The 18,359-nt window shown below is 38.5% G+C and overlaps 1 protein-coding gene across 2 annotated transcripts in view; it reads left to right on the top strand.

Moving 5' to 3' along the window:
* CYP7B1 (cytochrome P450 family 7 subfamily B member 1) overlaps window positions 1–14,288 on the top strand; it is a 170,088-nt gene extending 155,800 nt beyond the window's left edge. For both annotated transcript variants that reach the window (XM_069600110.1, XM_069600111.1), the window contains exons 5-6: window positions 2,298–2,473; window positions 11,032–14,288. In XM_069600110.1, the coding sequence (XP_069456211.1) occupies window positions 2,298–2,473; window positions 11,032–11,319 (464 nt within the window). In that variant the 3' untranslated portion in view covers window positions 11,320–14,288. The remainder of the gene's footprint in view (window positions 1–2,297; window positions 2,474–11,031) is intronic.
* Window positions 14,289–18,359: the final 4,071 nt, after the last annotated feature.

The raw sequence follows: 18,359 nt of genomic DNA, 5'->3' as shown, positions 1-18,359 counted from the left end.
TCAATTGCCTTGTTTGTTCGGCACTAGCACAGAAACAGATGTTGCTCTGGCGTGTAGGATAATTTACTCTACCTCCTGGTGCGGCATGGACGGCCTCCCAAGGCCCAGCTGGTCTGTCAGTGGCACTGGCTGGTGTCTGCTCAACTATGACAACTACAAGTCGAGGCTGCAATTTTTTTTTTTTAATTGTGCAGTTGTCATTCTTCTCAACGTATAGCCCTGCCCGTGTTCTTCCTGGAGCCGGTAGCAAGGCTATGGCTTTTGTGTCTGTACCTTGTGATGCAGAGCCATGGAAGACCCCCTCTCCTCTGAGGATAATAATGTTCATGACTTTGTGTCCTCTGATGATGATCGCATGACCGCGCAGACCCAGAGCCAGCCTCATCTCACGCACATAACTGGTACTGGAAGGTAAAACAGATTTGTCATTTGCGATCCAACCGCTAAGCCACAGTTTGGGCTCCATTATTGTGATTAACTTCCGCCTAAGATACGCTTGCCCGATTGTCATTTGTGATCCTGCGGTGGCCGCAAGCTGCCACGCTTCCCCCAGAGCATGTCAGCCAATGGGATTTGACCATGCTATTCAGACCGTTCGATGCCTGCCCCGTCACAGTGGCCAGCCCGAAATTTCTGTGCTTTTGTGTTTCTACCTCCCGCACCCCTGCTGGACCGGGTGGGTGCCCAGCTCTGCTGCATATGTCAGCTACCATCTCACACCACAAGCTGAAATGATGCTGCGCTGCTGTTGATTCAGCAAGAGCCAGCAGCAGCGCATGGGAAGCTGACCCTTGCTTTGCACCATGGAAATGTTGGTCGCTGGTGTCCTGCCAGCTGAAATCCGTCGTGTCAGGTGCCTTGTGGCTATCTGCAGTAGAGTCCCCGTTCCAAAACCAAAGTTCTTTTCTGGCCTCATCACCAACAAAGCGATTTGACTCTGCCTGATTATAATAACGAAGGCAGTCTAAAAGAATATGCACGGTCTCACTGTGCGTCACATCGAATCACCACACTGGCCACACAGAGCTGACCGCAGCCTCATTTCTTTAGACAAATGCATGCTTAGGGAAAAACCTCCTGGGAGAAGGTCCCGAAAGCTGTTAGATATCCCCATGCAAGCTGTGCATAGATTTCAATTTTCGGGAAATAGCATTTATTTTTATTTGTTTGGCTGATGCAAGCCCTCCCTGAGTGGCCTGCTTCTATCATCTAATAATTAGTCATTCTACATTTCAGAGCTTTACTGAACACTAAGAAACTGGGCTCTGTGTGTGTGTGTGTGTGTGTGTGTGTGTGTGTGTGAGAGAGATTCTCAACTGCAAGCCATAAACACAACCATTTGTTACCATGTGGAGGAGGGAGAAACGCTCAATTTGGAGCTCTTCTTTCACATTGCTGATTAGAAAGAATCAAGCTTTTTATTCTAGGACCCATTCGTGCTGGTGAAAACATAGTCAGTTTTGATTATGAAGGCAGAGATGCAGACCTAGACAGCAGCTACATGCTGATGTGCATGCTATCAGAATGATTTATGCAAATTATGCATATTATTCCCAAAGGAATTCCTCCTCAAACTGCCAGGATAAATTGCCGGAAATTAGCCATAAAATCTGTCGTGCTAGGAGCAAAAGGTGAAGGCCACTGGGAAAGCAAGGACATACAGCTTCTGGAATCTTCCAGGTTATGATGGTGGCTATTATTTTCCCTGGATGCCACGGAGAAATCTGGTTTTCTTCTGAATACTCTCAAAGTATTTTCCCTTTGAAAATTTTCCAGCAAATGCTGACTCACATTTTATTTACAGCTAGCATAAAAGAAATTAAGTGTTAAGCTGTCTCAGAAAGCACTACTACAATTATTTTACTATTAACTGCCTAAGTGGATATTAAATGCCTAAGCCTGGCTTTGAAGGCATCGCTGTTCTTCAGAAGGTTGGTGCAATAACTCACCAGGGGTGTACTTTAACTGGGATATGATTTTAATTTCCAAAGTGTGTACCCCAACACAGCTTTCCTGTCTTGCAGATCAATCTTTCCTACAAAAAGTCCTAATTAATGACTTTCTGTCCCAGTACAGCAGAGTTGTGACTTGCCTGTGAAATGCCCCACAGTCTCACCCCTCCCTTCCTCTCCCATCCAGAGCCCGCACTGGCTCCCTCTTGCTGCTCGATGGATCTGATTGGGAAAGGATTTCCCTGTCAATTGAAGTTATTGGTAATGAGCTTTGATGGTTAAATGAGAGTACTTTTCAAGAGCAGTCTTATTTTAATAAAAATGATTCTTGCTTGTTTCTTTCAGAAAGTACCATTCTTGAGGTTTTGCGACTCTGCTCCTTTTCTGGCATCTTTCGTTTCGTTCAAGAGGACTTGACACTTCATTTAGAGAGCCAGGACTGCTGTCTGCGAAAGGGAGACTTTGTTGTCATCTTTCCTCCCATCTTACACCACGACCCTGAAATCTTTGAAGCTCCAGAAGTAAGTAAACATCCAGCCAGCATCGCTCCCTCTTAGATGCTGCAAGCACATTCCTTCCCTCATGGTCTCTCTTTCTTTTGCCACCTTGTTCCAGAAAGAATTTGAGAGAGCTTAATGACTCCAGTTTTTCCTTCCAATGGAAACATCATCCTATTTACTGAGAGGTTCTCTTAAGGACCTCTCTTTCAAAGGTTTTGTGATCTATAAATAAAAATACAGAGATGAGACTAAACTCTAGTTTCATCAAGTGAAATGAACACTGATACCATGATGGACACTATTCACTTTAGGCCAACATTAAGTCTTGCATGGCAGAGATGTGTTACAAAACCCTGGAGGGCTAGCTATTGACAGGTCACTTAGAGAATAAACATTGGTAGACTGTTCTGCTAAGTGTTTCCAGTGTGGGCTTGACTGTCCCAGAGTCCGATACCATCACTGCTACAGTTAAGCTCTCTACTTTTTCACCTCTTACTAAAGGCATGTGCCCCTCTTGATCAATTAGGATGGCACTGTGAACTTGAGATTGTAAAGCTGCTGCTCACGGGTGAAGCTCTGAGGGTAATTGTGTCATCTTCTTGTATTTTTTTCTGAAGCTGGAGTTAATGAATATCAAAGACTGGAAATTAATCCACCCTGGCTCATCCCTTAATACCACTTCAGAGGTTCACCACCTGCATGCAAATTGCAAGCAGTCATCTTCTGCCTGTGCTTCTCAGGGAGTCAGGTTGTTGCTGCAGTGGTTTTTATATGTTAAATGCCATGTTTCAAAGAGAGACTTCCATGCGCTTTCTGAGCAGTTTAGAGCTGAACCATTTCTAAACCCAGTTTCTAAGGTGTTTGACAGCCAGGCTGGTTTAAAATCTGGTTTTATTTTGGAAATTAATTAGAAAGGGACAGACTTCAAATGTAATGAGATAGTTTACATTTATTTAATCAGCAAAGACAAAATTTCCTAAGTGAGGGGAGAATATACATATAGTTTCTGTGTGTTTCAGAAGAGGTCTTACTTAACTAATGATGGTAAATCAGAAGTTGGGTATTAGTGAGTGAATGAACATTGTGCAGACAACAAGCTTCATCTCTATATTTGTAAATATAAAAAAAATTCCACACATAGTTAGGTGTCCAATAAATAAAGCAAGTAAATAGCTAATCTTTGAGAAATACTTTAAAATTTGAAAATAGTTTCATTTCTATCTACAATTTTTAATTTAATTTCCACTTTGTATTTTTATTTTATGATTATTCCACTGTCATTAAATTTACCATTCATGTCATGATAGTAAAATCAACATTCAAGTCATCAACAAATAATAAATGTTTACCCAACCACAACTGTCATTAAGAATCTCTGGGCTCCTCCTCGTCTGTATCCCCAGCCTTACCCCAATGAATTAGACTCATGGGTTAGACTTTTAGGAAGTTAAACATCTTATGGAAAAACCCAAACAAAATTTTTGGTCAACCCAGTATCAAAGGTAAACATTAGAAGTGTGCTCAATTATATTTTTTCTGTACAATGCTAAACAGCAATTCCCAAACTATACATAATAAATAGTAGTCAGAAGGGTTTCAGTTCAGTTCAGTTCAGTCGCTCAGTTGTGTCCGACTCTTTGCGACCCCATGAATCACAGCATGCCAGGCCTCCCTGTCCATCACCTACGCCTGGAGGTCACTCAGACTCACGTCCATCGAGTCAGTGATGCCACCCAGCCATCTCATCCTCTGTCGTCCCCTTCTCCTCCTGCCCCCAATCCCTCCCAGCATCAGAGTCTTTTCCAATGAGTCAACTCTTCGCATGAGGTGGCCAAAGTACTGGAGTTTCAGCTTTAGCATCATTCCTTCCAAAGAAATCCCAGGGCTGATCTCCTTCAGAATGGACTGGTTGGATCTTGCAGTCCAAGGGACTCTCAAGAGTCTTCTCCAACACCACAGTTCAAAAGCATCAATTCTTCAGCGCTCTGCCTTCTTCACAGTCCAACTCTCACATCCATACATGACCACAGGAAAAACCATTTGCCTCATACTAAATTGGTGGGAAGAACAAAATTGCAGTACTGTGAACCCAAAGTTAGCATCATTAGGACAGCTCTAACTTGACTTGATGAGCATTCTGTACTGTTTACCAGACTTAGCCTTAGTCAGTTATGCCTGACTAATGTTAAAATCAACTAGCTAACTTTTGTTGTGATATCGTTCCCTTGAAATTAGTTGTAGAATGGTGAAATGTGATAGCTACTGGCACAGAAAAAAAATAGTATGGGGCAGAACCAATTTTATATGTTTGGCAAAGTCTTACATAATCATTCATTCTATAAACATTTTCTGAGCACTCACTCCTCTCAGGCTTGTGGGTTGATTTCTATTGTGCTTAATAACTTAGGATAGCAAAAAGTAGATGCTGTTGATGTTCATAGAACAGATGCCCATCCCCAAACCATCATGTGCCAAGAGTAAAAAGAAGAAAATTCTGGAAAGTTCTGTCCTTGGTTATTTGTCACTGACAGCATTGTCCCAGGAGGTTATCAAAGGCTCATATTCCTCACTGCCTGATTGGTACCCTACAGATATAGGAAGACCTGGCCTTCCTTAGATACAGAAAACGACCACTAGCTGTTAGGCCAAAATCATGGAGAAGACGAACTCCAGATATAAGTATAGTTATTCTTAGGGAACGTGGAGACTGAGAATCCTCAGCAGAAGATGGGTTCCTCCTAACCAGTGAGGCATGGTTTCAGGATGTTCAAGCCCAAGAGACCCTGGAATATTCTAAAAGTAGGCCACCTCTTTCCTCACACATCTCTCTATTGTTGAATGTCCCTCTTGACTTGTCTACCGAGAGACTCCAGTTGACTTCACAAGACTCTCTCTTATTCATCATCTTTGACAATGTCCCTGATTTCCACATCATTCCTCAGAGAATCTGCCACTGCTCATTCTGGCCTGTGTAGCCTGTGTGAGGGGGCACACCCCACAGTATCTTGCAGTGACTTGTTTGTTCATGTGCCTGTATCCTGTAAGTTCTTGGAGCAGAGAGACCCTGTCCTCAACCTTCTCTGATTGCTCAGTGCCTGGCATGCAGGAGGGTACCCATAGAAGGAAGCAAATAGGAAGTGCTGAGATGGGTGAGTGTTCTGAAAGTGAAATTATACTTCAGTTAAAATGTTAAATCACTGCAGAGAACGCACACTCAAATGCATCCTGGGCCTAATTAGATCCAATAGATAGGGTGGCTTGTGTGTAAATATTGCAATACCATTGGGAGTGGTAAAAACTCTGGTGAAAGGACCACCCAAGAGGCATGTGAGATCATTTGGCTGCAATCCTCAGTTCTTATAAGCACATAGACCTGATGTAACCAAGTCATTTTTATTATTAGTTTTTTAAACTTCAAAAACAGACTGTTGGGTGAAAGTTAGAATTTTTAAATGTTTGGAAAAATTAAGTCTAAACACAATGTGGGCTAAACAAAAAATGTCTGGAGACCTAATTGGGCCTATAAGCTACCAGCATGTAACCTGTACTGAGAATTATTTTTTCCTAAATGTGGGTTCCTTAGCTTATTGTGATGTTAGCCTGTCAGGTGGCACATGCTAATGTGGGAAAACAGATTGGCAAGTGAAATTTAAAACAGTGGGAGAGAACAAAGGAAACCACCCTTCCCAGTTCTTTCTTCTTCCTTCTTTATCCATCTACATGCCACCCAAGAAAGTCTGGATGCTCTCTTAATTAACTCGGGATTGGTACCTTTTTAAATAGGTACCTTTAAAACTTTCTGGAAGCTTCCTCAAATTTATGTCAATTGTCAACCAGAATTCTAGCCACTGGCTTTCAAGTAATTGGTAACTGGTGATAATTACTTTTCTGGCAAAATGAAGCATCCAAAAGTAGAGCTGTGGAGAAGACCAAATATATTGATTGGTTTCTCTGTGGAGGTGCTAAGGTATAAAGGGAAGCTGACCCATAGGAAGAAATGGCCAACATTATAGATGGTGATGCATTTCTATAACCAAATAGCCTCTAAAGAAGGACACAGTGACACAAAGTAATTACAAAGCCACTGGAGTATCCCCCTACCAACTCCAGAGCTCTGAGTTAATGTCATACAAGCCTTCCCAGTCTACTTCTCAGAGGCAAAGAGATTAAAAAATGATAAATGAGTTTGAAAGCCCTTAAAAAAATTCTAAATTACTGTAAAAATTGTTTCATCAATATTCTTTGGATTATTGTCACTGTTATTAAAATGCACAGATCATGACAAATGTGGAAACAGTCTCAATGATTTTGTGTCTCTCAAACTGAAATAGAGATTGTGCCATTAGTACATTTCAACAAAACAAACCTGTATTGAGCATCTACTATCCAGAAAGCACATTGATGGGCATAATGGGTGATATAGATATAACAAAGGCCCCTGTCCTAAGAGCTTATTATTTAGGGATTTGTCCTTATGATGTGGCTGTGTTCTCATAACCATGTGCTCCATGTTGAGAGGATTTCTGGTCCTCTAGTGAACTGGCATTTGCATTCCTACCATGTTAGAACCAGCAATGTGCTGGCAAACCAACACTCTGCAAAACCCTGATTTTGTCAATTGTCATGGTGTAAATGCTCTCATCTTCACTGATTTCCTGCTACCAACGTGAAGACCCTGAACACAGTGTGGGGAAGAGATGTGTATGTACTCTCTTGCTGGTACAAACTGGCCATAACTCACCACTGATTGGAATCCAAGTCATGGAGATAAAGAAATCTCTGTACTTAGTCATCTTGCTCCCAGGAGATCTGGCTATAAACCAGGGCAAGTGTGCAGCCTCTTAGTCATACATTCAAAATAGTGACAGTTTTTATTTCTAGAAAGTCATATCTTTTATCTAATCCAGATTCCTAAACCCAAAATGATGAATTGAGTGAATACAAGAGCTGATCATATGGATATGAACACCTATAACTACTCCAACAAGACTATGTTTTATGTATTTTACTTTTTAAAAAGATTTTCTTGGCTACACCACACAGCATGTGGGGTCTTAGTTCTCCAACCAAGGATCAAACCCACACCCCTGCATTAGAGGCATGGAGTCTTAACCACTATTGACCACCAGGGAAGTCTCTATGCCTTTTTAGACTTTAGTGCTTCCTTCACATGCTGGAAATGCTTTTTTTTTAAAAAAAAAAAAAAAGCTGTTGACTTGAACTAAACATAAAATTTGGAGAACTCAGATTAGGGTGTTATGCAGTGTTCCTCAGTCACTCAGACTCAAAATTCTTCTCTATCCAGGAAATTGTATCGTCTACCCAATCTTTATTTCTAGCGCTAAATAGTATACCACTTTCTATTTGTAAACATTTTCTATTTGAATATTCATCTACTCTTCATTCTCCCCATCTTTATTTACTCATTCAATATCTCTGTTTTCTTCAAAAGCTTGAAGATTGCTTTTAAAATATGCTTTATTGTCATGTATTTATTCATTAATTCAACAAACATACATAGAACCTCACTATGTGCATAGCGCTCTGGTGGGGACTTTGAAAATATGGAGATAAATAAGACAGTGTGATGAGTCTCATCTCTTGGGAGTTCTTGGCTCTGCCATCTCCTGTGAGTTAGCTTCGTCTTCAGCCTGGTGACAGAACAGCTGCAGCCTTGCAGGGATCTTATTCTCATATAACCAGATCCAGAGTAGGAAGAGTGGTGAACTGTTTCATCACGTTTTTCCTCCTTCATGAGAAGGGACGTTCTCCCAGATGGCCCCACAGACTCTTCACCTGTAGCCCTGAGAGATTGGTTCACACACCCTGTGCTGAATCAGTCAGAGGCCAGAGCAATATGATCACCATGATGGGGGCCTCAATAGGTCCCTCTGAGAAGAATGATGATGGGGAGCAACCCGTGGGGTAGACAGTCAGCAGAGGAGCCGTGGGGAATCTCGGTGCCTAAGGCTTGTCTCTCAGGATTTCTCTCTTCTCATCCATTGAATAATACTGCGTTTAATGGGCCCTTAATTGTGTAGCACTGACCTGTTATGGTAGTGTACTGCCACGTGATGGATCCTGTTTTCATTGTGTTCCTGATCAAAGATCAAGGCATCTCAAGCTTCCTTTTTGTTCTATGTCACTGTGACCTCAGAATCTCTGAAGTGAGACTATTACACCCCTTCTTTTATTAAAAAAGAAACAGACTATATTTCTAGCAGCTGTCACAAGCGCTTCCTAATAACATGGAACCTGCTCAGGTTCTCCATGTCCTGGCAATGGAAAACAGACTGAAAAGAAATTTTAACACAAAAAGCTGTTTATGGGGACTTCCCTGGTAGTCCAGTGGTTAAGACTTCACCTTCTAATGCAAGGGGTGCATGTTCAATCCCTAGTTATAGAGCTAAAATCCCACATGCCTCATGGCCAAAAAACCCATAAAACAGAAGCAGTATTGTAACAAATTCAATAAAGGTTTTGAAAATGGTCCACATCAAAAAAAAAATTGCTATGTATTTCCATATTGCCTTTGAGATTGATGGTAGCCACAGAACAAAAGAAATTGGTCTTTTCCTTTCTTGGTCCATAATATAAACAACTAATTAGGAATTTCTGTGATATTTATTGTGAGGAAATTGACTGGGAGGTGATGGAAAATTGGACAAGTGATATTACTGATTGACTAGAAGTCTGAGGGAGTTGCATATGCACTCACTGAAGGCAGCAGGGGAGAAGGAGGATTTAGGCATGTTTTGTTGGTCACTGTGGCTTCTCAGCTGTATATCCATGTATACAAAAGAAAATCAAAATGCCATAACAGTGTCTGGCTTATTTATGATATCAGCATACTATGAAGTTGTAACTCAAGCTAAATTTTCCTTCTGTATATTCTGACTTAAACGATGAGACTGACTGCAGTGAGAGCTTTTCAAATGTAAAAGTGATATCCACTGGTTTGGCCTAGGCAAAGAACTCTTGAGAAGAGCATGATCTTAGATTGGTCAGTGAGAAAGAGGAAGCAGCAGTATTGAACTCAGGCAGGCAGGCCTGGGCTCCAGTAACGAAAAAAGATTTCCTGAGATACAGTGCCAAGTTGTAATTCCATCTCTAGTAACAAAGTCGATGTCCACAGAGAATGTCCTTATCCATGCTACAAGGATGGACAGGTATTTATAAGTTAGCACTGGTAGATCCTATTCAGATACATCCCAGAACTATCTATGGCAAAATATACTTGCATTCTGATGCAGATTAATTTTCCCCTTATGATCTCATCAGCTTGCAAGTTTAGGGGGCAGCCATGGAATAGAAACTACCCAAGCTGTGTTTTAAAAGCTTAATTAGTTATCAAAATCAGTATCCTAGGTAAATGAGGGTAAAACCAATACTTTTAAAGGAAATGGTTTCACCAACATGAATTGAGCATTGAGCAAGAAAATTAGATCATTTGTGATAGATTCAGAATCTATCTGTGTACTGCGGGGTTTTAGCTATAATCTGAATGCCTTCAGTCTGACCTGCTTCTTTGCCTCTGGCTTCATAGTTCACGGCAAAGTTGTGTGCTGAGCAGGTCTAATGCTAATGAGCACGGCATACAGGACAGACTTAGTCGTTGTCATGCATGCCACGTGTGTTAATCTAATCAATGGTTTAATTTACCATGGGCTGAAATAAGGTCGCTCAGTGTCCTCTCAGAAACTCAGCTGAGAGTAGATTAAGATGGCGGACCAAACACTTTCCATAAACTAGTCCCATCATTTTCTGTAACAAATAATATAACTTATTTATGAAAATATATCAGAAACCAAGAGAGTTAACCCAAAGAACACTCATTCTAAAGAGAACTGTCATAGAAGAAAATCAATAAAACACAAAAAGCGATCCAGACAGACTTTGAATCTTAGTGCTCTTCTTTTCTAGTGCTTAATATGAATCTTATTATTTCATATCTGTTTCATCCAAACATAAGCACTGAATCCTAAACTCATCCTACTTGTCCATCTGTAGCAGCCTCTCTGGTCAGTGGAATTCACTATTCCCTAGTAACCTTGGAGGCTTTGCCCTTCACTTTCCCCCAGCCTTGGTATTTCAGGTGTCGTTAAGTCAAGACCCATCTTAGAGAACAAAAACAGAAATACTGCCTCTATCCCTGTGTCAGGAAGATCCCCTGGAGAAGGAAGTGGCAACCCACTCCAGTACTCTTGCCTGGAGAATCCCATGGAGGGAGGAGCCTGGTGGGCTACAGTCCATGGGATCGCAAAGAGTCGGACACAACTGAATGACTTCACTTTCACTTCACTCTCACTTTCATACTTAGCATAGGAAAAAAATGTGAAGAAAAGTCTTACAGAAGAGTCTGGATTTCTGTTTGATGTGAGAGGAGTAAATGTCTAATAACACTGGAGATTTTTGAATGTTCATACCTAATTTGCACTTAGTTAAGTTTTATTTCCTGGTGTTTGCTAGATTAAAAGAAACCTTTTAAGATGGGCAAGGAGAGCTAGCATCCTTGTGAACTGAACTCAGATTTTTTCATGGAAATTTTTTGTTTTAACATGCTGTTTTCTTCTTTACAGGAGTTTAGATTTGATCGTTTTACAGAAAATGGTAAGAAGAAAACCACCTTTTTTAAAAGAGGGAAAAAGCTGAAGTATTACCACTTGCCATTTGGATTGGGAGTCAGCAAATGTCCAGGCCGATTTTTGGCCATGGTTGAAATAAAGCAATTGTTGGTTGTGCTTTTAACTTACTTTGATTTAGAAATAATTGATAATAAGCCCTTAGAACTAAACTATAGCCGCTTTTTGTTTGGTATTCCTTACCCAGACTCTGATGTTTTATTTAGATACAAAATAAAATCGTAAGCTAAAAGGAAAGGAGAGAAATCTATCTAGAAAACTAACCTAAATGTCCTCAGTTCATCTATTTGTTTTTAATTTCAAGTGTAATTGCTTTGTTTGTTTTAAAGATGCCAATTTCTATTTGATCTAAGATTAGTCCCATCTGTACTTGATCACAAAACCCATAATTAAAAAAAAAAAAGATGGTAGCATGAAAATGGACATCAAAATCAACATAATGATAAATTTAAAGTAGCTTTTTTTAAGTTTCTACGTATTGTGATTTGCAAATGTCATGGTAAATGTGCCTTCACAGTAATAGATCTGACACTGTGGGATTTTGTTAAGTCACAAATTCTTCTATAATATGTAAAAATACACTTTATGTACTAATGGAAATTTATGCTGTAAATGGACACAGTCTAACAAATTTCAAGTTCTCAGAGAAGAAGGAAATTAAATTTCCATGAGATACACTAGATGAAAATGTTCCCTTCAAGTATAATATCAATAATATCTATATTGCTGGGGTACGTTTGCATTAAATGAGGTTTGCAGTAGATTAAATGCTTCAACTTCACTTCAATATTTAATCATCCATAAATGTACTTTATTACTTTGTATACTGTGGCTCAGTAGAACAAAATTTCTTGTTATATAAGGCTACTCATGTTCAAGTTAGATACTGATAAGATTTATCAGTATAAGAACACACAAAACCTATTATATATTCAGCAATTGCCCTAGACATTAGTATTAGGTTTATTGTAGGAGTAAATGTTGAGATCATTACAGGATTGATTATAGCATTTGACTCCAGTGTGAACTGTAAGGGTTATGCCGGTGTTGTAATTAACTTTCCTGAATGCTTTATATCAAGCATTTATATCAACTGAAAAACTAGATAGCAGTATTTGTTCTTGATGCCTCACCTCTTGGACTGGGATTTGATTTGTAGTATTTGAATTACGGCATTATGTAATGCAGTATAATTCCATATGCCAAAATGCAGCGTCGGCTGGATGATTCAAAGATTGCTAATATCAGATTGCCAAATGATGGTTTGTCATTCAGCTTGAATGCTGATGCCATATAAAAACAGGCAAAGCAGGTAAATAAGCCCAGTTATTCCATGGGAACTTCTAGTTATAACTTCTAGTTATTTCATTGAAACTTCTAGGATTTCAGAAATTTGCTTTTGTTTTTGAAAAGGAAATTTATCTTTCAAATAACATTATAAAATACTGAACCATATTTAGTAGCTAAATAGCTTTTCTAGCATCTATTTTTCTCCTTCCTGAAGTTCATGCACTAAATGAAGGTCTGTCCATCTGAACTTCGTTTTTGCCAATTTGAAGATGCTTTCCTTTTGTCCTCATTCCTTAGTTTGCCTTTTTTTCCTGTTTTGATATCTCATGTTGTTAAGAGGTTAGCCTTCATTTGGTTTAATTATTCAGCAGGTAGTCAACCTCTTTTCTCTGACAGCTTTAATATGCTCTCTTTGTCTTTGACGTTCTTAGTTTCTGTTTATAGTGCTTGCATGCCATGGTGTCTTTCATCAAACGTAGAATATTCACAGTCATCTCTTTGAATATTTCCTCTTTCAGCTCTGTATCTTGTTTATAGTCCATGTTGTTTAACCTTTTCTCCTTGTATTTTTTAATCTCTAATTTATATTCTAGGCCATTTCGTTGGATCTTTATATCGCTTTCAGTTTATTCTACTCTTTAACTCATCCATTGGGTTTGTTTCTTCTGTCTTTTTATTTTAACCTTAGGTTCATAGGATTGAGTGATCACATGCCTTATACCCCTTAGTTCACAGTAAACAATTATAATTGGTCCAAACTAGGCTTTCTTTACTCATTCTATTCTATCCCTAAACCCTACCATTATACCCTTCCCCATTATCCGGAAATATTCTAATGTGTTTGGTATGTATCTTTTTATTTGTAGGTGTTTTTATAGAACATATGTTATTATCTTGGTTATATGTGTTTTTTAATTTTCATAAATGTCTAGTCTATACATCATATTCTTTTTAATTTTTTACTAAGCACTATACTTTAAAGATATTACTTTAAAGTATATTACTTTATATGTATTTGATCTATCACCTCTAACTACTGTATAGTATCTCATAATGTGTACCCATGATGTTTCAATGCTCTATTCACCCAGTGATATAAACTGTGTTGGTGGGACAGTTAATTTGGGGGAAAGGCCAAAGCAGAACCGAAAAGCCTTGCCCCCTTGCCCCCGCCCATCCTCTCACTACTTCATGCCCCACCCTCCGCCCTGGGCTGCCGGAAGCCCTGTTGCCAGCACCCCTGTTGCCAGCACCACCCCCCAACACGCACACACACAGGCACACAGTCCATGACAGCCTTCACTCTCTGAGATGCTCTAGACTTCTTGTGTTTCGTGCTCAGATCCTCACTACCCTCTCCCTTCTATGGGGTCTCCAGAGCTGATCTGAGCCAGGGTGCCAGATGTCAGTTTGTCCGCTTTCAGAATTGCAATTCCCCTGAGTCTGATAAATTTAGGGGTTACATTTTCAATTGGAGAATTCTCTTTTGTTCCTCCTATCTGCCTGGTCATTTTTGACAGTATCTTGTTCCTTCATCATATACTCAATATCTTCTTTCATTTTAAAAATATATTAAGGAACTGTATTCATATCTGGTGTTTCCACATCATCAGTGTTTTATGGGTCTGATCCCATAGTTTGTTTTTCTTTTAACTCTTCCTTGCTTGTTTAGTGGACTCGTTCTTTGGAATTTTATCTCTGGAATTTTGTTTAAGACCCGAGTTTAAAGTTCACGCCACCAGAGGAAATTTGTGTTTGCTTTCACCTGGCTGCTGTTACTCTCAAATTCGGATCAATTTAAAATTTCACCTTGAGTATTTTGAAAGAGGATGGGAAACTACATGGGCTTCCCCAGTGGCTCATTGGTAACAAATCCGCCTCCAATACAAGAGATGCGGGTTCAATCCCTGGGTGGAGAAGGAAAGGGCAGCCCACTCCAGTATTCTTGCCTGTAGAATCCCATGGACAGAGGAGACTAGCGGGCTACGGTCCATCCGGTCTCAAACAATTGGCCATGACTAAAGTGACTGAGCACACACAAATGGGAAACTGCATAGATAGGGTGGGTTCTGGCCCTAAGTCAGCCAGATTGCAACCCTATGAGTAGGGATAAGCAAGAATACCCAGTCCTCTGTGGAGTGAGGTTTCTTTCTAGACACCTACTGAAGATGTTGCCTCTGCAAGTTCTTGCCTTTGTGCACAAGTCTTGGATTAAACACACACACACATGCACGCACACATACCCCACGCCCCTTGGGCTGCAACCTTTATCCCATTCTGCCACAAAGCAGAGCCCATTTGTTTTGTACTAGGACATCTATTCCACCATATTGCCTGATGTGGAAACCTCCAGATTGTTAAATTCATCTTAGTAGCACACTTCTGTGATGCTGTAGCAGAGAGAGCACGGAAAAGCACTCCATTCTAGTTTCTGCTTAATTTACAGTGAAAGGAATTTAGGGTGGAAACATTATATAAAAGCAATGGATGGAGTCTTGTGACAGGCTTAAACCTGGTCATCAAAGATTGTCTATGAATAGAATAAATGTCATAGAGAATAAGTTAAAAGACATGAAATTTAGCTACGACACAATTGATTTACTATTATCAACAAGTCACTTTGCCTCTCAGTGTTTCAGTTTCCATATTTGCAAAATAAAAATAATACAGCCTTTGGATGTCAGGGTTCATTATGAGGATTGAACACAGTAAGATGTGTGAACTTATTTTGAAAAGTGTAATGCAATATCCAAATGTAAGTTGTAAGGAGATACTTTGACAATGCTGCACCTTTTAAATTAAAAACTGTTTGTGTATATTTGTTAAAGGGAAGCATTTTTTGTTATTGGTTAAATGATTATTCATTTATTCAGTCAAACATTTATTGAGCACTGGATTACCCTTCTTCAAGAACACACAGTTTATTAGAGAAAGCAATATATACCCAAGTAATTTATTATAAATGTAGTTGTAATAAATTCATCGTCCTAAAACTGTTTTAAAATTCTGATTCAACACTCGTTCTAACTGACCTTCCATCACTCATTCCAAATTAGTGTTCTGCAATGAGAAATTACTATGTGCCTAATTAGATACAACAAAACATATACATCCAGTATTGTGATTATATGTTAAAGATCTCCAAAACAAAATACAGCTATTGAGGCATCAGAATTTTTTGAAAACTGTATTTTACATATAGTAAAAACCCACCCTCTTCATTTTTACAGCCCCTCCTCTAAATGTCAAATTAAAGAAAATGAATGACTAGTGGTATTATTTTATATCAGTGACCAACTGAGGCATCATTTAGCAAAAACTAAATGCTCTGAAGATATTCAGGAAAAAGTTGTTTGTCACTAAGTAAAGAATGTTGGTAAGCAACCTATTTGGGAACTTTTATCTGTCTTGTGTGGCCTTCCCGACACACTTCATTATATTTTGCCGATTTTTATCATTAAGGTTGGGTCACAAGTCTAAGGCAGAGGAGCTTCTATGCTCAAAATTTGCATGATTACTTCTGTTGATTTTCTTATGAAAAATAATTTGAGTGGCCTTTGTATAAGCTAATCCTTCTAATTAAACCATGGAATCTTAATTTCAAAGATCAAAGCACAAAAATTATCTAGGTTTTGATCTTAGTATAAAATAACATCAATAATTTTAAAACAAGAATTATATGTCCTGAGAATGTACACTGATTTAACCTATTAAATTTGCCAATACTGCAAGCCATTATTTACCAAATTGCATTATTAGGTATTCATATTTACATACTCAATTAGGAAAAAGTTAGCAAGCCAAGATTAAGTTCCCGGTAGCATTATTTTAAGTTACAGTGGGTGATCACATAAAACTCTCTAATGTTTCTATTACTTACTCTATTTCAGAGTGTTAATCTGAGTCGTTGATCATTGGTGTTAGAAATATTTGGTTTGTTTACTTTGTTTGTAATATTTTCTTGAGTAAGATAAAATTTGTGAAAATCTCTACTGAACAATTTTTAAAAGGAATAATTTGACAACACTTAACATTTTAAAGTATTTTTTAAGCAGGAGAATCTCTATATTGTAAAAAGAAATCTTAAATATTTAATACTCTTGATTTTAAAATGGTATATAGGTGGATTTATGAGGAAGCAAATTATCTTGAAAAGATTTTAGGTAAGAAATGCAAATGCTTTGTAAGTCAATTTAATGTGTGTGTTTTTTCTAATATGCAATGAGCCAATAAATTAACTTTTAAAGCACAGGTGAATGACTGTCTCCTTATTTCCCTACTAGGAGCATGTTGGGTGACAGAAGATTTTATTACAGTTAGTAAATGATTTGGGAAATAATTTTGCTGTCTGGAGATCCTCAAACCCTCATCTTTCCCCACCATTTACATATGCGTTCTTATTTTCTCATATTTTCAGTAAAAGAACATTAATTGTTACATTCAGAACATTTTTCAGTATGCATGTGTGTGTACTCAGTCACTTCAGTCATGTCCAACTCTTTGCGACCCCATGGACTGTAGCTGGCCAGGCTCCTCTGTCCGTGGAGTTTCCCAGCAAGAATGCTGGAGTGGGTTGCCATTCCTTTCCTTCTTCAGGAGATCTTCCCAACCCAGATATTGAACCCATGTCTCTGTGTCTCCTGCACTGCTGGTGGATTCTTTACTGCTGAACTCCCAGGGAAGCCCATTTTTCAGTATAGTTTCACGTATTTATGTGGGAAATAAAAACATACAAGAATATCAGTGACTAATAAGTTTTTAAACTTTATTTTAATGACGTTGACCTTGCTAGGTTGCTGTTCTTAATTATAGATTATGATTATAGACTATGATTCTGTGGAGAGATGTACAAGAAAACAAGAATGGGAGAGAGAGTCTGTTTCTCTCCACAGAAGAGAGATGTGGTCTTTGTTTTCTGTGGATAACTTTACCACAGATAGTGAATGAAGCTGAGTAATATTTGGACTGTATTCTGTGTATTCATGAGCTGAAATGCTAGCTGTAAATAAAACACGGAACACAGAAGAGTGTTGATGAAATGTGGCTCCTTCAGTCTCCGTACATAGAGCGTTTCACTGGGACTCTTGGCTTTCCGAAGAAACAATTCATTCATGTTTTAAAGGACTGCCTTGGACTCTGAGGGTGTTTCTGTTCATTGGAACTAGGCAATTCAGTATGGTTGAACACTTAGGGTCAATTATGTCGTTAAATGGACAATCTATGAAATAATCATCCTGGCTTTCAGTTTTACTCTAAAACATACTTACTAAATAAACAATAATTTTGCAGAACTGTCTGGCATTATCCATGGTCATGTGAGTAATACTGTGCATTTTCTACTCACGATATAGTTGAATAGGAAAAAAAATACTCAGTGGCTATGCTGGATTAATTTTAAATGTGTTACAGTTTTTTGTTAATTTTTTGAGGTATAGCTGATGTTCTTAATTCTTAACTGTATTCATTTTTATAAGGAGAGACATGATATACTGCAGACTACCTAGAAAGTAAATATTTAGAGATAAACTCATGAGGTATTTTATTTCCCTTACAATTTATGTTCTGCGCTCATGGAAGAAGCTAGGGTGATGGAAGTAACAGGTAAAGGTACTGGTACCTAATGGTTTGTCATTGGGTCAAATTTAAACACTTATAAAGCACATATTAGCTGGTGATTCTTACTTGTTTGCAAGAGAATGTTCACTCCATATAACTTTTATTTCTAAGAACTAAACCATTATAGGTCACATGAAATGTATGTCATCATTACATGACAACCCACATTTTTAAGTAAATGATTTTGTCTTTGAGATTCAAATTACTGTTGAAATGAAATAGACTTTCATTCCATAACTTCTAAGAACTGGCCAATATATTTAAAATTTTATAAATGCCTTTGTTTTATACCTTAGATGGAATATTTTTGAAGTATTTGAAATCACTTTTGAATTTTTAAATCCAAAAGCATATAGGAA

The sequence above is a fragment of the Ovis canadensis genome, chromosome 9 (genome assembly GCF_042477335.2).
Source record: "Ovis canadensis isolate MfBH-ARS-UI-01 breed Bighorn chromosome 9, ARS-UI_OviCan_v2, whole genome shotgun sequence".
Classification (NCBI taxonomy): Eukaryota; Metazoa; Chordata; class Mammalia; order Artiodactyla; family Bovidae; genus Ovis; species Ovis canadensis.
The sequence above is the reverse complement of the archived record's forward strand: the minus strand, read 5'-3'. Positions and strand labels throughout refer to the sequence as shown.